This window comes from Prionailurus viverrinus, chromosome C1 (genome assembly GCF_022837055.1).
Source record: "Prionailurus viverrinus isolate Anna chromosome C1, UM_Priviv_1.0, whole genome shotgun sequence".
NCBI lineage: Eukaryota > Metazoa > Chordata > Mammalia > Carnivora > Felidae > Prionailurus > Prionailurus viverrinus.
The window spans coordinates 177,030,167-177,046,393 of NC_062568.1; the positions used below are offsets into that span (position 1 = coordinate 177,030,167).

The following is a 16,227-nucleotide window of genomic DNA, read 5'->3' on the forward strand; positions in this document are numbered from 1 at the left end:
TATACTTTTTTTAGTTTATTTAAGACAAAGAGAGGGCGCACGTGCACAGGCGGGAGTGGGGCAGACAGAGAGAGAGAGAGAATCCCAAGCAGGCTCCGCACTATCAGTGCTCAAACTCAAGAACCCTGAGATCATGACATGAGCCGAAATCAAGAGTCAGACACTTAACCGACTGAGCCACCCAGGCACCCCTAAGAATACACATTTTTTATGGCATAGCCATCAAATCTTAGCCCAGCCTGGAATTTAATGCTGGCCACAGATACCTGTATCCATTTTATAATATAGAGCAGAATATAAAAGACCCTCCGTTCTTGATCAGAGACTAACTTCTTCATAGAAGGGGAACAGTAGTAAGCCTATGGGAAATTTTATGGCAAATTTTCTTTCCTGCCATCACTATACAACAGGAAGAAAGCTGGAAACCATTCTATAGAATGAGCAACTTCTCTCACCCACCCCACTAGTCTGACTTAACTTGGACACAATCATGCCTAGAATCAGTCAAGGAAGTAATAACAATCTGTTATTCCCACTCTTCTTTTCCATCTACTACTATCCCTTCTTCTCCTTCATCCCCAACTCTCAGTCCCAGGTACAAGACATACACTTACCAGTTATCTTCTTTTTTAGTTCTTAACTTACTTATCAGTCTTTTGATCTCTGCATCATAGGCAATAGAAAGCAGACTGTATGTTCTAATGTGCAGGGTGTAAGGCCTCATCAAAATTAAGAACTACTGTGCTTCCAAGGATACAATCAAGAAAATTAAAAGACAACCCATAGGATGGGAGAAATATCTGCAAATTATTTATCTGGGTAAGGGATTTCTATCTAAAATGCATAAGCAACTTTATAACTCAATAATAAAAAGATGGGGCACCTGGGTGGCTCAGCTGGCTGAGCACCCGACTCTTGATTTGGGCACTGGTTGTGATCCCAGGGCCGTGGTATCAAGCCCCATGATGAGCATGGAGCCAGCTTAAGATTCTCTCTCCCTCTCTCTGCCCCTACCTGCACCTTAAATGCACACTCTCTTTCTCTCTCTCAAAATAATAAAATAAACTTTTCAGGTGCCTGGATGGCTCAGTTGGTTTAGTTTCCAACTGGTGATTTTGGCTCAGGTCATGATCCCGGGGTCGTGGGACTGAGCCCCAAGTCAGGCTCTGCTCCGGGTGTGCAGCCTGCTTGGGATTCATTCTCTCTCTCTCTCTCCCCCTCTCTCTGCCCCTCTCCCCTGCTCATGCTCTCTCTTTCTAAAAAAAAAAAAAAAAAAAAAAAAAAAAAAAAAAAAAAAATTCAATAAATAAATAAACTTAAAAAAAATAAAATTAACTAAAAATGGGTCAAGGACTTGAATAGACATTTCTCCAAAAATATACAAATAACCAAAAAGTCCATGAAAGATGCCCACGTTAGTCATTAGGGAAATGCAAATCAAAACCACAATGAGATACCACTTCACACCAGTAGGATAGTTATAATTAAACAAACAAAAAATGATTAAGTGTTGCTAAGGGTATAAAGAAACTAGAACCCTTATACATTGCTAATGGGAATATAAAATGGTACAGCCACTGGGGAAAACAGTTTGGCAGTTCCTCAACAAGTTAAACAGAATTATCATATGACCCAGCAATTACACTCCTAACTATATGCCCAAAAAAACTAAAAACAGAGACTCAAACAGATGTTTGTATGCCAATGTTCACTGCAGCATTATTCACAAGGACCAAAAGTCGGAAGCAGCCCTTGTCCCACAATAGCTAAATGGATAAATAAAATATGACATATACATACTATGAAACATTAGCATAAAAAGGAATAAAATTCTGACACATGCTAATATGGACGAACCTTGAAAACATTACAATAAGTGAAAAAGCCAGACACAAAATGACAAATAATATGATTCCTCTTGTATGAAGAACCTAAAATAGGGAAATTCATAAAGGGAGGAGAAAGCAGATTAGAGGTAAAGGGAGGAATGGGGAATTACGACTAAGTGGTACAATATCTGTTCGGTGTATCAAAAAAGTTTTAGAAAAGTGATGACGGCTCCATGACATTGAAAATGCAATTAATGCCACTCAATTATACATTTTAAATGGCTAAAACGAGAAATTTTAGTTTATATTTTACCACAATTAAAAAAAATTAACAGGGGCGCCTGGGTGGCTCAGTCGGTTAAGCGTCCGACTTCGGCTCAGGTCATGATCTCACTCACGGTCTATGAGTTCGAGCCCCGCGTCGGGCTCTGTGCTGACAGCTCAGAGCCTGGAACCTGTTTCAGATTCTGTGTCTCCCTCTCTCTCTCTGCCCCTCCCCTGTTCATGCTCTGTCTCCCTCTGTCTCAAAAATAAATAAACATCAAAAAAAAATTTTTTTTTAAATTAACAATGTAATTACCAAAACCATTGAATTATACACTTTAAATGGGTGAATTGTTTGGTATGTAAATTATATCTCAATGAAGTTATTTTTTAAAAAACACAGAATTTCTGAAAAATCACAAAATTTCCAAAACAGGGAATTAATTAATTATGTAATGTATCTAATCTATACAGTATGATATAATTATATAGGTTATATGGTAAAAGTACATTCATTAAGATGGAAATATGTTTGTGATATGACAAGTGAAATGCCGGTTTCCAGATAGCATGAGGCTACTTAAAAAAAAAAAAAAAAAGTCTGGAAGAATACGCCCCAAAATATTGATTGATGGTAGCTTTCTCTGGATGGTAAGATTACTGGTAATTTTTATACTCTTCTTTTTATATACCTGTATTTTCTAAATTTTGTGTAATGTGTCTATACTACTTGTATAATAAAAAATTATCCAGAAAAAAAAAGGTAATCAAAATAAAAAGTGTGCTCATCCTTAATAAGACAGTTAAAGTATATATACAGTATTAGCTTACAATACTTAACCCATCATTTGGACATTTGCTCCATTTGGCAACTAGTATCCTATTTTGAATATAAACAGCATTTATGCTGTAAACTTCCTTAAATCTATGTGCCCTTTCTAGGGTTTTTCAATGTAAGCTAACTCTAAATATTTTCTCTAAGTACAAAAATAGTTCATATTCAATAGACTCTAAAATACCATACCAGATTTCCTAAAATCTATAAACTGATTAGTATTATCATTCCCTATGTTAGAGTAAACAATGAGAATATAATGCTTCCCCAAACCTTTTATCCAAATTACTCTTCGATCTCTTTCCTAAACATCTTTTTTAAAATAATGTTACCATTTACACATTGTCATGTACTGTGCTAAATACTGTAGAAGCATCATTTCATCTTTGTAACAACCCAGTTAAGTTGGCATTATCATCGTTTTACAAATGAAGATACAGAATCAGAAAAGTTAGCGAATGTAGCTATAGGTGGTAGGCTGAGATTCAAACTAACACCTGACCTCAAAGTCTACATTCTTTCTAATAGTATGCTAGAGTGTAAGAAAGTTAGTCCTAATATCCCATTTCTTACGTATTTTTAATTTTAAAAATGCATACAAAATTCTATTTCAGAAAGCTATTCTTTTTCCCAACTTCACACATTCTTTGTTACCAGTCTGAAGCTCTATGTAAACATGAAATCCAGCAGGAATTTATTAAATACAATTCCTTGGTGCTCACATTCATAAAGCACAGAATAGCAAAGAAGGTATACATATTTGTAGTCACTGGATAATTTGTCTCTGATTGTACTATACTGGATTACATGCTAACACTGAAGTCTCAGGATACAGGTTTTAGGGTTGGCAACTGCCTACTTCTACACTCCTCCTTTCACAGGAGGGAAAACTGAGATAAACAGACTTGCCAGTTAGTGGAGAGGAAACTGGCACTTGAACCCAAGTCTATCAATCCACAGTGGGCATCTGAAGCAATTCCTAGGTGACAGACACGGAGACAGTCTTTTGCCTTGAAGGTACTTACAGCCTTTAAATAACAGAATCTGCTGGCAGAAATTAAAAAGGAAACTCAAAGTTGATGTACTTTATAATTTTGTTGTATCCTAGCACGGAGATGAGATCAGAACTTCATCCATACCAAACAGCCAGGCATGTCTGACCTACCATCCAGCCAGGTTCTAACCATCTTTCCTTCATTCTTGTCTTTATGATCCCACTACCACTCTGACACCATTACCGTTTCCACTCTCCACTTGCCTCACCCAATAATCACTAAGTGGCAGATACAATTTTCCACTATTTAAAAACCTAAATTAGCTAATAAGTCAGTTCCCAATCACATAATCCAAACATCTGGGCTGTCTCTTTACTCCCTGTAGACACCAAGAAAATATTAATTCATGTTATTATCTACCTAAATCATACATAATTATAAAGGTAAGTCTTGTAGGGTAAACTAATGGCATACACCCATGACAAACACACTAGGGAAGTTCCAAACAGAAAGTGGGCAGGGAAGCAGTATTTTGTATAGCCCCAAGTTAAGCATATTTGTTTGTTGATACAACATATGTTCTAATGATGAATAAAACCAACTCATGGGTCTTCTGGAGAAGACTGATGGAAACCAGGCATGGAACATGATTCATGGGACCCAGTCCCTCAAAATGAAAGTTTCTGACAATGGTAGGTAACAACTGGTGCTTTTCCCTTTACCAAAGTAATGTTTTGTTAGATTTACCAGGCAGCATAAAAAATGTCAGCAAACAGTATGTACAATCACACCTGTTCTCTATTAAATTCTAAGTGCTCTTATCACATGTTTAGTCTGTAAAAATGTTCTTGATTTGCCAGGTTAAAGCAATAGAAATGTCAGAGTAAATACATTTTCATAGGCAACTGGGCTAAAAGTATTAGCTTTAAGGTTAACAAGAGTCAGTGTGATCAGGCCAACATGACACAAAGAATGAGACAGTTATCCCCCATCTCCACCCTTTCTTACCTGATCTAAAACTCCCACTACTAGGGGCATGTGGGTGGCTCAGTCAGTTAAGCGTCTGACTTCGGCTCAGGTCTTGATCTCATGGTTCCTGAGTTCGAACCGCATGGGGCTCTGTGCTGACAGCTCAGAGCCTGGAGCCTGCTTCACATTCTGTGTCTCCCTCTCTCTCTGGCCCTCCCCCACTCACTCTCTCTCTCTCTCTCTCTCTCTCTCTCACCCAAATAAATAAACGTTAAAAAATTAAAAATAAATAAATAAAACTCCCACTACTGGAGCAACTTCTCTGAAACTCTCTGAATTTAAATTCAGAAGGATAACTGTTGAAATTGTGACTGAGAGGTCTTCGGGGACTACAGTCCTCTCCCCATTGGTGTCTTAACTGAAACGTGGTGTTTAGATTAACCCATTATTGTCACTGACACTTTAACCCAAAGGGTACATACACATCAAGCAGACTTTAAAAGAGTAAGGATAAGGGAAAGAGATGCTTTGAGTTAAGACTTAGGTAGAGGAATCTAATTTTTGTGGGGGTGGACTATATACATACATTCAGAGAAATCCCCCCTACATAGAAAACCCATGTAGTTGGATATATGTATATGTGCGTGTACATACACATATACATATATCCAACTAGTTGGGTATACATATAATACATTTATATATATACACACCCATATATGTATATATATGCAACTACATGGGTATATAAACGTATATATGTATATATATTCTTTTATTTTTAAGATTTTATTTTTAAGTAATCTCTATACCCAACATGCGCCTCAAATTCATAACCCTGAGATCAAGAGCCCATGCTCCACCAATTAAGCCAGCCAAACATCCCAAATGGAGTATTTTTTAATAACATTTTTCCTTTATTTTCTTAAATAATCTCTACACCCAACATGGGGCTCGAACTCACGACCTCAAGGTCAAGAGTTGCATCCTCTACCAACTGAGCCAGCCAAGCAACATTCATATATTCTTTTTTTAATGTTTATTTATTTTTGAGAGAGAGAGAGAAAGAGCATGACCAGAAGAGGGGCAGAGAGAGAAGGAGACACAGAATCCAAAGCAGGCTCCAGGCTCTGAGCTGTCAGCCCAAAGTCCCACGCAGGGCTCGAACTCATGAGCCTCAAGATCATGACCTGAGCCAAAGTCAGACACTTAACCAAGACTAAGCCACCCAGACGCCCCACAAATTCTTTCTTTTTTTTTAATTTTTTTTTTTTCAACGTTTATTTATTTTTGGGACAGAGAGAGACAGAGCATGAACGGGGGAGGGGCAGAGAGAGAGGGAGACACAGAATCGGAAACAGGCTCCAGGCTCTGAGCCATCAGCCCAGAGCCCGACGCGGGGCTCGAACTCCCGGACCGCGAGATCGTGACCTGGCCGAAGTCGGACGCTTAACCGACTGCGCCACCCAGGCGCCCCCCCCACAAATTCTTTCTTAATGCATAACTGAGCTGGCAGAAAATTAAAGGAGTAACTCAGATTTAGAAAAATCAAGAAAGCACAAATCCAGAGTGAGTGAGTGAGTGCTGGAGTTGTGTCTGCCAGACACAATGGGATTTAAAGGCCCACAAACTGGTGAACAGAGAAAGAGACTGAGGCCTAAATAGGACTGGAGATCAGATCAAAGAGCTCCATGTAAAGAATGTCCTAAAGGATGACACCCTCAGTGGCTGAACTAGAAAAGAGAACCCACTATGCAGAGAAAACAGCAAAATTTCCTAACCATAAGCTCATATAAAGAAACTTTTAAAGGATATACTTTAAAAAGGAAAATTATCTCTGAAGGAAGTTCTGAGGTACAACAATAATTGGTGAATAGAGAAGCTGGTATACATGTGAGTTATTCTACACAAACATTACATCATTGCTATAAAATGTTAACAAGTCATTTGTAGGGATTAAAAAAATCAATATACAATTTGAATCCTGGAAAACAGAAGAGGATGGAAAATAGAGTTATGTATTCTAAGGTGTTTCTATTGTTTAGAGGGAGGAGAGTAAAAATATTAATCAATATTAGACTTAAGTTAAATAACATGTATGCCTAAAGTTTCTAGGGCAAACACTAAAAACAGACTGTATAGCTACAAAAGTAGGAGGGAATAAATGGGGCAGGAGGCAGGATCTCAATCAAGTTCAAGAAAGTAGATGGGGGGAGGCGGACAGGTAAAATTAACACATAAAAAGATGATAGTACAAACAGCTAACATTTATATATGATTTACCATGTGCCAGGCACTGCTCTAAGAACTTTACATATATTAGCTCATTACCTCCACAACACCCCTATGAGGTAGACACTATGTATCATTATTCCCATTTTACAGATGAGGAAATTTAAGCATAGAGAGATTAAATGACTTGGCTGAGGTCACACACACAGTAGGTGTTAGGTGAAAATCAAACCTGGGCAGTCTGACTCTAGAACCTAAGTGCTACATACTTCATAGGTATGACACTTTGATATATATTTTTTTAATGTTTATCTATTTTTGAGAAAGACAGAAACAGAGACACAGACACACACACACACACACACACACACACACACACACACACACACACACGGAGACACACGGAGACAGTGCCAGCACTAGCAGGGGAGAGGCAGAAAGAGAGGGAGACACAGAATCCAAAGCAGGCTTCAGACTCTGAGCTGTCAGCACAGAGCCCGATGCAGGGCTGGATCTTAGGAACCTTGAGATCATCACTTTGATACTTATTCATATCCTTTCAATTAAATTTTTCTTCAGTCTAAATGACTCAGAATGCCTCCCAAAATGTTGCTACTTACACTGCTCAAGACATTTGCTTCATTGACTATTTATGGATACAGAATAGGCAAAGAGGGAGGGGTGCTAACATATATGAAGTAAATATGTATTAGGCAGTCTGCCAGACATTACACAGGTTCTTTTGATTAATCTCCACAATCACCCTGAAAAGTAGATTAACATCCCATTTTTCAGTGGAAGAAACTTTTTAAAAAGCCAAAAATTTAAGTAACTCACCAAGGGGCAGGAACCCAGGTCTGAATGGCTTCAAGATTTACTTACATGTTCAATTTGTGCCAGATGTTGTGCTGGGCACTAAAGATATGAGAGTAAATCAGAAAGTCAGGGCTCTCACCCTTATGGAGTTTAATGGTCTAATGGGGGAGTCTGTGGGATTCCTGGACCCAATTCTAACTTAAGGAGTAGGTTCCCTTACACAACAAACAACACAGCAGAGTGTTCTCAATTCTCAAGTATGGCACTATCTACCCAGAGAATTGTCATCTTCCACAAGTTAAAGAGTCAGTCCGAGGCGGTTGCCCCCCAACCACCACTTCAGACACCAGCTGCAGTCAAAGGTATTGCCTGTACTTCTGACCAACTGACTATAAATTAGAGGGCCCACGGTCCCCTCTTTGGGCTTGGTTAATTTGCTAGAATAACTCACAAAACTCAGAGAAACACTTTACTTACTAGATCATCAGTTCACTGTAGAGGGAGCAACTCAGGAACAGCCAGAGAGATGCAGCACAAGGGCATAGAGCTTCCCTGCCCTCTCCAGGTGAATGTCTCCCCCTGGATCTCCACATGTTCACCAACCCAGAAGCTCTCTAAAACCAGACCTTGGGGTTTTTTTGGAAGCCTCTTGCATAGCCATGTTTGATTAAATCACTGGTGACTGGCAAGTGATTAAACATCCAGGCTCACTCCTCTCCCTGGAGGGGAGAGGGAGGGGCGAGACTGAACGTTCCAGCCCTCTGATGACTTGGTTGGTTTTCCTGGCAACCAGCTCCAGCCCTTAGGTGGGGTCCAAAAGTCACTTCATTAACACAACAAGAAACATTTCTGTAATGCTCAACACTTAGGAAATTCCAAGGGTTTGTGGGAGCCATGAGTCAGGAACTACAGACCACAAATTGTTAGAAAATACCTGAGTATTGTTCAGATCTAATTACTTAACAAATACAACTATTAGATATTTCTTTTGGACCAGGTTAGGTTTGAAAAAATTACTGAGACACTAAGGGCACCATGAACTGAGGACATCTGGGAATCTCTGTATAAGCTAAGATCTGAAGGATAAGCAGGCATTTCAAACACCTTGCAGGAGGAGTAAAAGACCAGGTCCCCACTGTTTAAAACATTACAATAACAGTTAAGGTAAAACTAAAAGATAAACAATTTTAAAACAATTTAATGTTAAACTTTAATATCTGCAAAAGTTTTTCATATCTTTTCTCATAAAATTCTGTTAGTGTGTGTCTATCTCCACTAAATTGAAAGCCCCTAGAAGCCTGTATCCCCATAGACAGAACACACAGTCTACATTCAGGAAATGTATTCTGGGTCAGTCTCATATAGGTTTACTCTCCTTAGGCTTTTCTCAAAAATGAAACCTCAAATTACCTTATTCAAGGGCTTTAAGTACTCTCTACTCCTCCACATCTCCTAGCTGCTTCTTTCCGATGGCCCTTCAGAATTGAGTTCAGAATGGAAACCAATTTGACAATAAATTTCAAAAAAAAAAAAAAAAGAAATGAGTTCAGAGCTATCACCTCTCCTGGGAAGACTTCCCTGACCCACTGGGAAGTCACTGGACTGAAATTGAAATGTCCCTTATTTAATGGTATATTTAGTTTATTTCTATCATAGGACTTACCACTCTATTCTGTAGTAGTCACCAATTAACTTCCTTGACTCCACTCTAAACTGTAAACTTCCCTCAACAGCAGGATCTAAGCCTTATTCATTTCAGCAACAGAGTACCTACCTCTCAAAAAAAACACAAAAAAACAAAAAACTGTTTTTGGAATGAATGACAAGGGACATTTTTCAAATTATGTCTTTTCTTCTTTATGGACATCTTGAAAAAAATAAGGAATTTACTCAGAAAAACTTTAGAAAGGAGATTTACAAATTTGCAAAAATTAAATTGATAACTATCCAGTGGTAATAAAGAATCATACACTGCTAATGGAATTGTAATAACTATGTTTTTGAAAAGAATTCTGATAATGAATTATCAATTAAAATTAAAAATGCATATATCCTCTGACTCAGCAATCCTTTTAGGGACCTAACTTACAAAAATAATAGTATCCATATGCAATGTTATATTTACAAGGAAGTTTGTTTTTGCTGTTGTTTTTACAAGGAAGTTTTCTGAAGTACTGTTTGCAATAGTAAAACAATTCCTGCAGACTATCCTGAATGTCCATCAGTAGGGGAATGGTACAATTATGCTATAGAACATGTATTTTACGGAATATTCTACAGCTACTAGTAAGAATGGGTTAAATCTATATGTAAAGACCTGAAAGGTATGTAAAGACCTGAAATGTATCCATGATACATTCAGCAGAAAATACAAAAATCCCATCTAGAGGTAAAAAACATATATTGGCATTTTTATTTCTAAGAATATTGAGAGAGATGGGGAAGCAGTTAATACTAGACAGCTAATATGAGTGACATCAGAATTAGAGGAGATTTAACTCTTCCCATCCAAGTAAGTATTGTTTTTATAACTGAAAACCAAAGCAGGAGGAAAAAAGGAAGTTTTGAAAAGTAATGACAGTAATAACTCAATATATTCTCCCCTCCTCCAAGTTCTTATTAAAAAAAAAAAAATTCTAAGTTACAACCACCTTTAATAAAAAGGTGGTACTTCAGAAGAGTCAAGAATACTGTGGACTATGTCTTTTATAGATAATTTAAACTTTCTTTAAAAAAAAAACAGAAAAACAAAAAACCTATCTCTTACGCTACCCTATCCCACCAAAAGGAGAGAAAGGCCTATTCTTAAACAAGCTTAATGTCCAGTGGATCATCCTATCATCATTCTTCTATGAGAGGTAATCTTTGGGGATTTGGAATTAGGAGCTTGGATATTTTACAATACTCAGCAGATTTTCACAACCATACCATTTATTCACTGACAGTAAGCAGAAGTGTTACATAAGATATATTTATATGACAGGGTTAGGTCTCACTCAAGCACTTCTGACCTGAAATTGGGAGAGCTAACTGCTACTTGGGCGCCCCCTAAAGACCAAATTCTTAAAACTTTTTACATCTTAGGACAAATTAGTGTCCTCTAAAACAGATTCAAAAAACATTCCCCCCGCCCCCCACCAAATACTTATTAAGCCCTTACTAAGTGCCAAGCACAATGTTCCACACTGGAAACACAAAGATAAATAAAATCGACTTTCTGATTTCTACATGTTTAAATTTAATACCGTCCATACAAAGTATAAGTTCCCCCATACAGGTCAGGAGAAAGTTATAAAACAGAAAATGATAAGAATCCTTTTAGGGTACTAGAGAAAGCAATTTGGCATGGAGATAAGCTTTAGCATAATTTGTTTATGTAAGCAAAATGTCCACCACCTTTAAAAGAGAGGTTAAAATATCCCTTCTGGCTAACACATGCAAAATTGGGGTTATTTTGAAAGACAAATTTAGGTTATGGCATCATAATTTTTCTTGGGTCAAAGCAATATAAGTAAAGCTTAATTTTAAAAATTAAAAAAGGAGAAGTATCCCTGAAAGGATTGCATGATTTAGAAAACAGCCAATTTTCAAAAACAAATAGAGTACAAGAGGACACAGAGTTAGAAACAATTAGAAAATCAAACAGGGGTGCCTGGATGGCTCAGTCAGTTAAGTGTCAGCACAACACAAAACCTGCTTGGGATTCTCTCTCTCTCCCTGCCCCTCCCCTTCTCACACATGCTCGCTCTCTCGCTCTCTCTCTCTCTCTCTCTCTCTCAAAAATAAATAAACTTAAATAAAAAACAAACAAATAAATAAATAAAACTGACGAAGACCAGTACAAATAAATGGGCAAAGTCAACCCCTAAATCTCCCTCAGATCATTCCTTCTCAGTTCAGAACACTTTCAGATGATACTGTATCAGATTTGCCTTTTCTTCCCTCAAGGTCTGGGAGCATAAGTAGTAGAGATAGAATTCACCTCAAGGAAGGAAGGAAGGAAGTTTGGAAAAAAGGAAGGAAAGAAGAGAAGAAAGGAAGAGGGGGAGGAAAGGAGGTAGAAAAGAAAGAGACAGGTAATAAATAAATTATACATACATACATACATATATACCAGCTTCCCTCCAGTTACAGCCTTGATCACTAATTGTGATGCCCCAGGACACTGGAGGGCCAGATATTCTGATTCTGCAGCCAGACCTAAAAAGGTACTTCTGGCAGCCTGAGTTGGAAATCAACATAATTACTCACCCCCTCAAACTGTATTTCAGCCACATTTCAGGTACCCTGTGAACTAAATTAGCACTGGCATCACAGATAGAGAATTTAACCTTGACTTGTATAATCTTTCCTTACAGAAAAAACTTAGTCCCCAAAATTACAATTGTTTAGGTTTCAGCTTATGTTTGCCTATGAAATAAAATATTGGGTCAAAATACAAAAGACAAAGAGGAAAAGAAAAGCCCTCTGCCTTAATTGCTCATTAGACATTCCATTGTTTAATTTAGTCAGCTAGGAGACAGCAATTGCTAAATTATAAACTATTTGGAATTTGCAGAAATCAGCTTAATTGTTAACGGCAACTGGAATCAATGGCAACTATTTTCATGAAAGAAGATGACAGTTTAAAACAATTTAAGGTCATATAATTGCCAAAATATTAAAAAATAATATATTATGAAACATTTAATTATGGAAATTTATAGTTGATAATTAATAGGTTTAAAATATTATTAGCCATTACTGAACAGAGTAAAGAATAAATACCAGTTACAGAATGTGTAGATTATTTTTAAAACAGTGGAGTAATTTGACTATTATTAGCTTGGATGTGGATGTTTAAAGCCACGTTATGATTCAGAAACAAAATATTTAAACGCATTCAAATACAGCAGCCGTAAGCCAATTTTTAAAGTAATACTATTTCAAAGTAAAAATAACCAATCTCATAAATTACAAACAGGAAGTCAAAATGTAGAAAAAAATTATTTGCATCTATGTGTGCCAGATATTTTACCTCATTTAATATCTGGAAATACCATACCAGATATGTATTATTCCTCTCTCTTCACAAAGGAGGGCCAGCCAAAAGTAACAACTTCCGGGGGGGGGGGGGGGAGGGGGGAGGGGGGGACACCTGGCTGCTGACTCAGTTGGTAAAGCAGACAGAGCAGGCAACTCCTGATCTCTGGGTTGTGAGAGTTCGAGTTCCGAGTGGGGTGTAGACAGTACTTAAAAATCTTGAAAGAGAAGAGAAGAAATAGTAAATGACAAAGGGTTTGAAACCATATGTGTCTGGTTCTGAAGTCTTTTCTCCTTCCCCTATCATGCTATATACACGTAAGAATCATTTCATATATTTAAAAAACAAAAAACCCAAACCCGAAATCATCCAATCCCCACTAGTCTTAAAAAGTTAAAACAACCAACAAAAATAGGGAGGGAGCACTTAGGTGGCTCAGTCCATTAAGCATGGGACAGGATTTCAGCTCAGGTCATGATTTCATGATTTGTGGGATCAGGCCCTGCCTGAGGCTCTGTGCTCACAGCACCAAAACTGCTTGGAAGTCTCTCTCTGCCCCTCCCCCACTCACGTGTTTTCTCTCCCTCTCAAAAAAAAAATCTTAAAAAAAAAAGGAGAAAATATGTTTTTGGTTGAAATAGTTCCACCTTTATTTCTAAAAATGATCAATAATTATAAAGACAGCTGTAAAACATAATGAAGTAGATGTTACCATTCGATCTTCTTTAGAGATGTTCTTTAGAGAATAAAATATAGGACAGGAGTGGATTGTATGAACACAGAGGAGAGAAGTGAACGCCCAAAGCTAACATAAGCCATATTCTGGAAAAGAGGAGGGAAATATTTTAGAAGTTCTGGGTCAAAACTTTTGTGGTCACCGAGTTTCACAGGGACTGTTTGGGTGTTTTACAGCTCTGCCGGTCGTCTCTTGTTTCTAGATACCCTCTGTTTTTCTTCACTCCCAACATCATTCCCCAGATTCTTCAATAAGCCTTACCCTCACAGTGTCACTAACCACGTTATCTATTCGAAAATTAACAGAACTGAACCGATAACCTTAACACGCCGTGAAGCAACAACAAAAAGAGTAACAGAATTTTAGAGTTGGGAGGTATTTTACATTGGGTTTAAATCTGGGTGCACAGCCTCCTATGGTCTAGGGCGCAACTGAGACTCGGAGAGAGGAAGTGACTTGGCCAAGGACAAAGCCTGAGTTGGCAGCGAGACCAGACGTTGAAGCTTGAACTCAGACTCGGCTCCTCGGCTTTTCCGACCACACGAATCTGGGCTGAGCCTCAGAGCCGGTACTGCCATTGACAGAGCGGGAAAGTGCTCCGGGCAGATCACAGATTATTACCTCAAACAACACCCTGTCCCCCGAGGTTCCTTTCCAGGGTTAAGACCACGGTAAGGTTAGTTGAGATGTTGGCGTTTCTAGAGGGCTTGCGGGAAGGGGCCAAGTAGACAAACCGGTCTCCCTTCCACACAGCTGCGAGCGCACACCGCCTCTAACCTAAATCCACGCTCCCGCTGCCTTCACCCACCCCATAACCGGTGACACACTGAACTCGGCGCGCCGGAGGTCCCCGAAGGCTGATCCTCCCGGATCCCCTCCCAGCCCACTCTCCGGATGAAACTGGTCCCCAAAACGTTAAGGAGAGAGGGGTGCAGGAACAAAGCGACCCCAAGCGGTCCCCCTCCCTTCTGGGCACCCCCCCCCCCGCGGCGAGGGGACGTGGACTACGAGTCCCGACAGGCAGCGCACCGCAGAACCCTCGATCACCGCCACGCGGACGACGCGATGGTCGCCGGGACTAGTAGTCCGCTGAGTCCGCGGCTGCGGGGGGGCGGGGGGGGGGAAGGCGCGCGGACCGCCCGACGCTGCGGGACAAGCCGACCCGGCGTCCGGTCAAGCCCAGGGAGCGCGCTAGCTACCCGGGCCTCACCTCGACGATGCGGGCGCACTGGGTCCCCTTGCCGGCCCCGGGACCGCCGAGGACGAACACGACCAGCGGTTTCATGAGGCGGTGAGGCCAGAGGAAAAGCGGCCGGCAGGTCAGCAGCGGGAAGCTAAGGCCCACGACGTGCAGCAGCCTCCGGCCGCAGCGACTCAGCATACACCGCGTCTCAGCCGCGTCTTGGCCGTCTTGGTCGCTGAGGGAGCTGACAGCGGCCGGGCCGGCGGCGGCGGCGCGGGGCGGGGCGGGGGGAAGGGGGCGGGCCGAGTCGGCGCCCGCCGCGGCCCCGCCGCCGTGGCTGCCGAGGCGTCCGCGCCGCGGCCGGAAGGGGCGGTGCCTCTGCTGCGTTCTAGGCGGCTGCGCTCCGGCGCCGCCCGTGCGGGCCCGCGCCCCTACTAGTCCCCGCCCCTCAGCCGGCTCATTCTTCCCTCCGCAGGCAGTTCGTCCAGGGCGCAGGTCCCCATCGCGCGCCTTGTCTGACAGGCCTGTGCTGGAGTGTGCGACGCGACACACGACAGAGAAAACCTATTGTCTGTTTGCGAGGAGTTTAAGCTGCAGTGGGGAGGCAGCCGACCTGAACAAGCCAAGGGAAGAATAGATAGATGACAGAAAAGAAGGGAGAAAGAAATAGCGATACAGGCTTTGAAGGAAAAAAGCGGAAGAATAACAAAGGATGGATACAATTTGGAGGCGGTGGTCAGGTAACATTTAAGGCAAGACATAGGGCATAGGAAAGAGCGAAAGCAGGTAAAGACTGGGATAGGTCCCACAAGAAGAAGAACATGTGCAAAAAACCCTAAAATGGCTTGTGTTGGAAAAAGCCAGAGAGACCTGAGTTGTAGGAATGAGGCACAGGATGGAAAGTGGGGGGGTCAGGCCCAGGCAGGTCGTTCAGGCCCTTTGGTTATGGAAAGGAGTTGGGGTTACATTCTAACTGCAGTAGGAAGCCCTTTAACTGTAACTCCAGTTCTCGCCTGCCTGCGTGAGAGAAAAACCTTAAGGGAGAAGAAAAGGCGTCCAAGGAATGAACCACATGTGGCGATTTAAATTAATTATATTAAAAACAAAATTCAGTTTTTCGTTCACACTAAATTTCAAGTGCTCAAAGGTCACATGGGGTAGTGGCAATTGAATTGGACAGTGAACATACAGAATGTAGCCACTACAAAAGGTTCTAGGGGTGCCTGGGTGGCTCAGTCTGTCAAATGCCTGACTCTTGATTTCAGTTCAGGTCACGATCTCACAGTTGGTGAGTTGGAGCGCTTCATCCGGCTCTGCGCCAACAATGTGGAGCCTGCTTGGGATT

General features: G+C 40.6%; 1 protein-coding gene across 1 annotated transcript in view; it reads right to left on the reverse strand.

The window, feature by feature from the left end:
* Positions 1-15,179, reverse strand: part of CMPK1 (cytidine/uridine monophosphate kinase 1) — a 35,333-nt gene extending 20,154 nt beyond the window's left edge. The window contains exon 1 of the mRNA XM_047872694.1: positions 14,910-15,179. Within this exon, the coding sequence (XP_047728650.1) occupies positions 14,910-15,080 (171 nt within the window). The 5' untranslated portion in view covers positions 15,081-15,179. The remainder of the gene's footprint in view (positions 1-14,909) is intronic.
* Between the last annotated feature and the right edge of the window lie 1,048 nt (positions 15,180-16,227).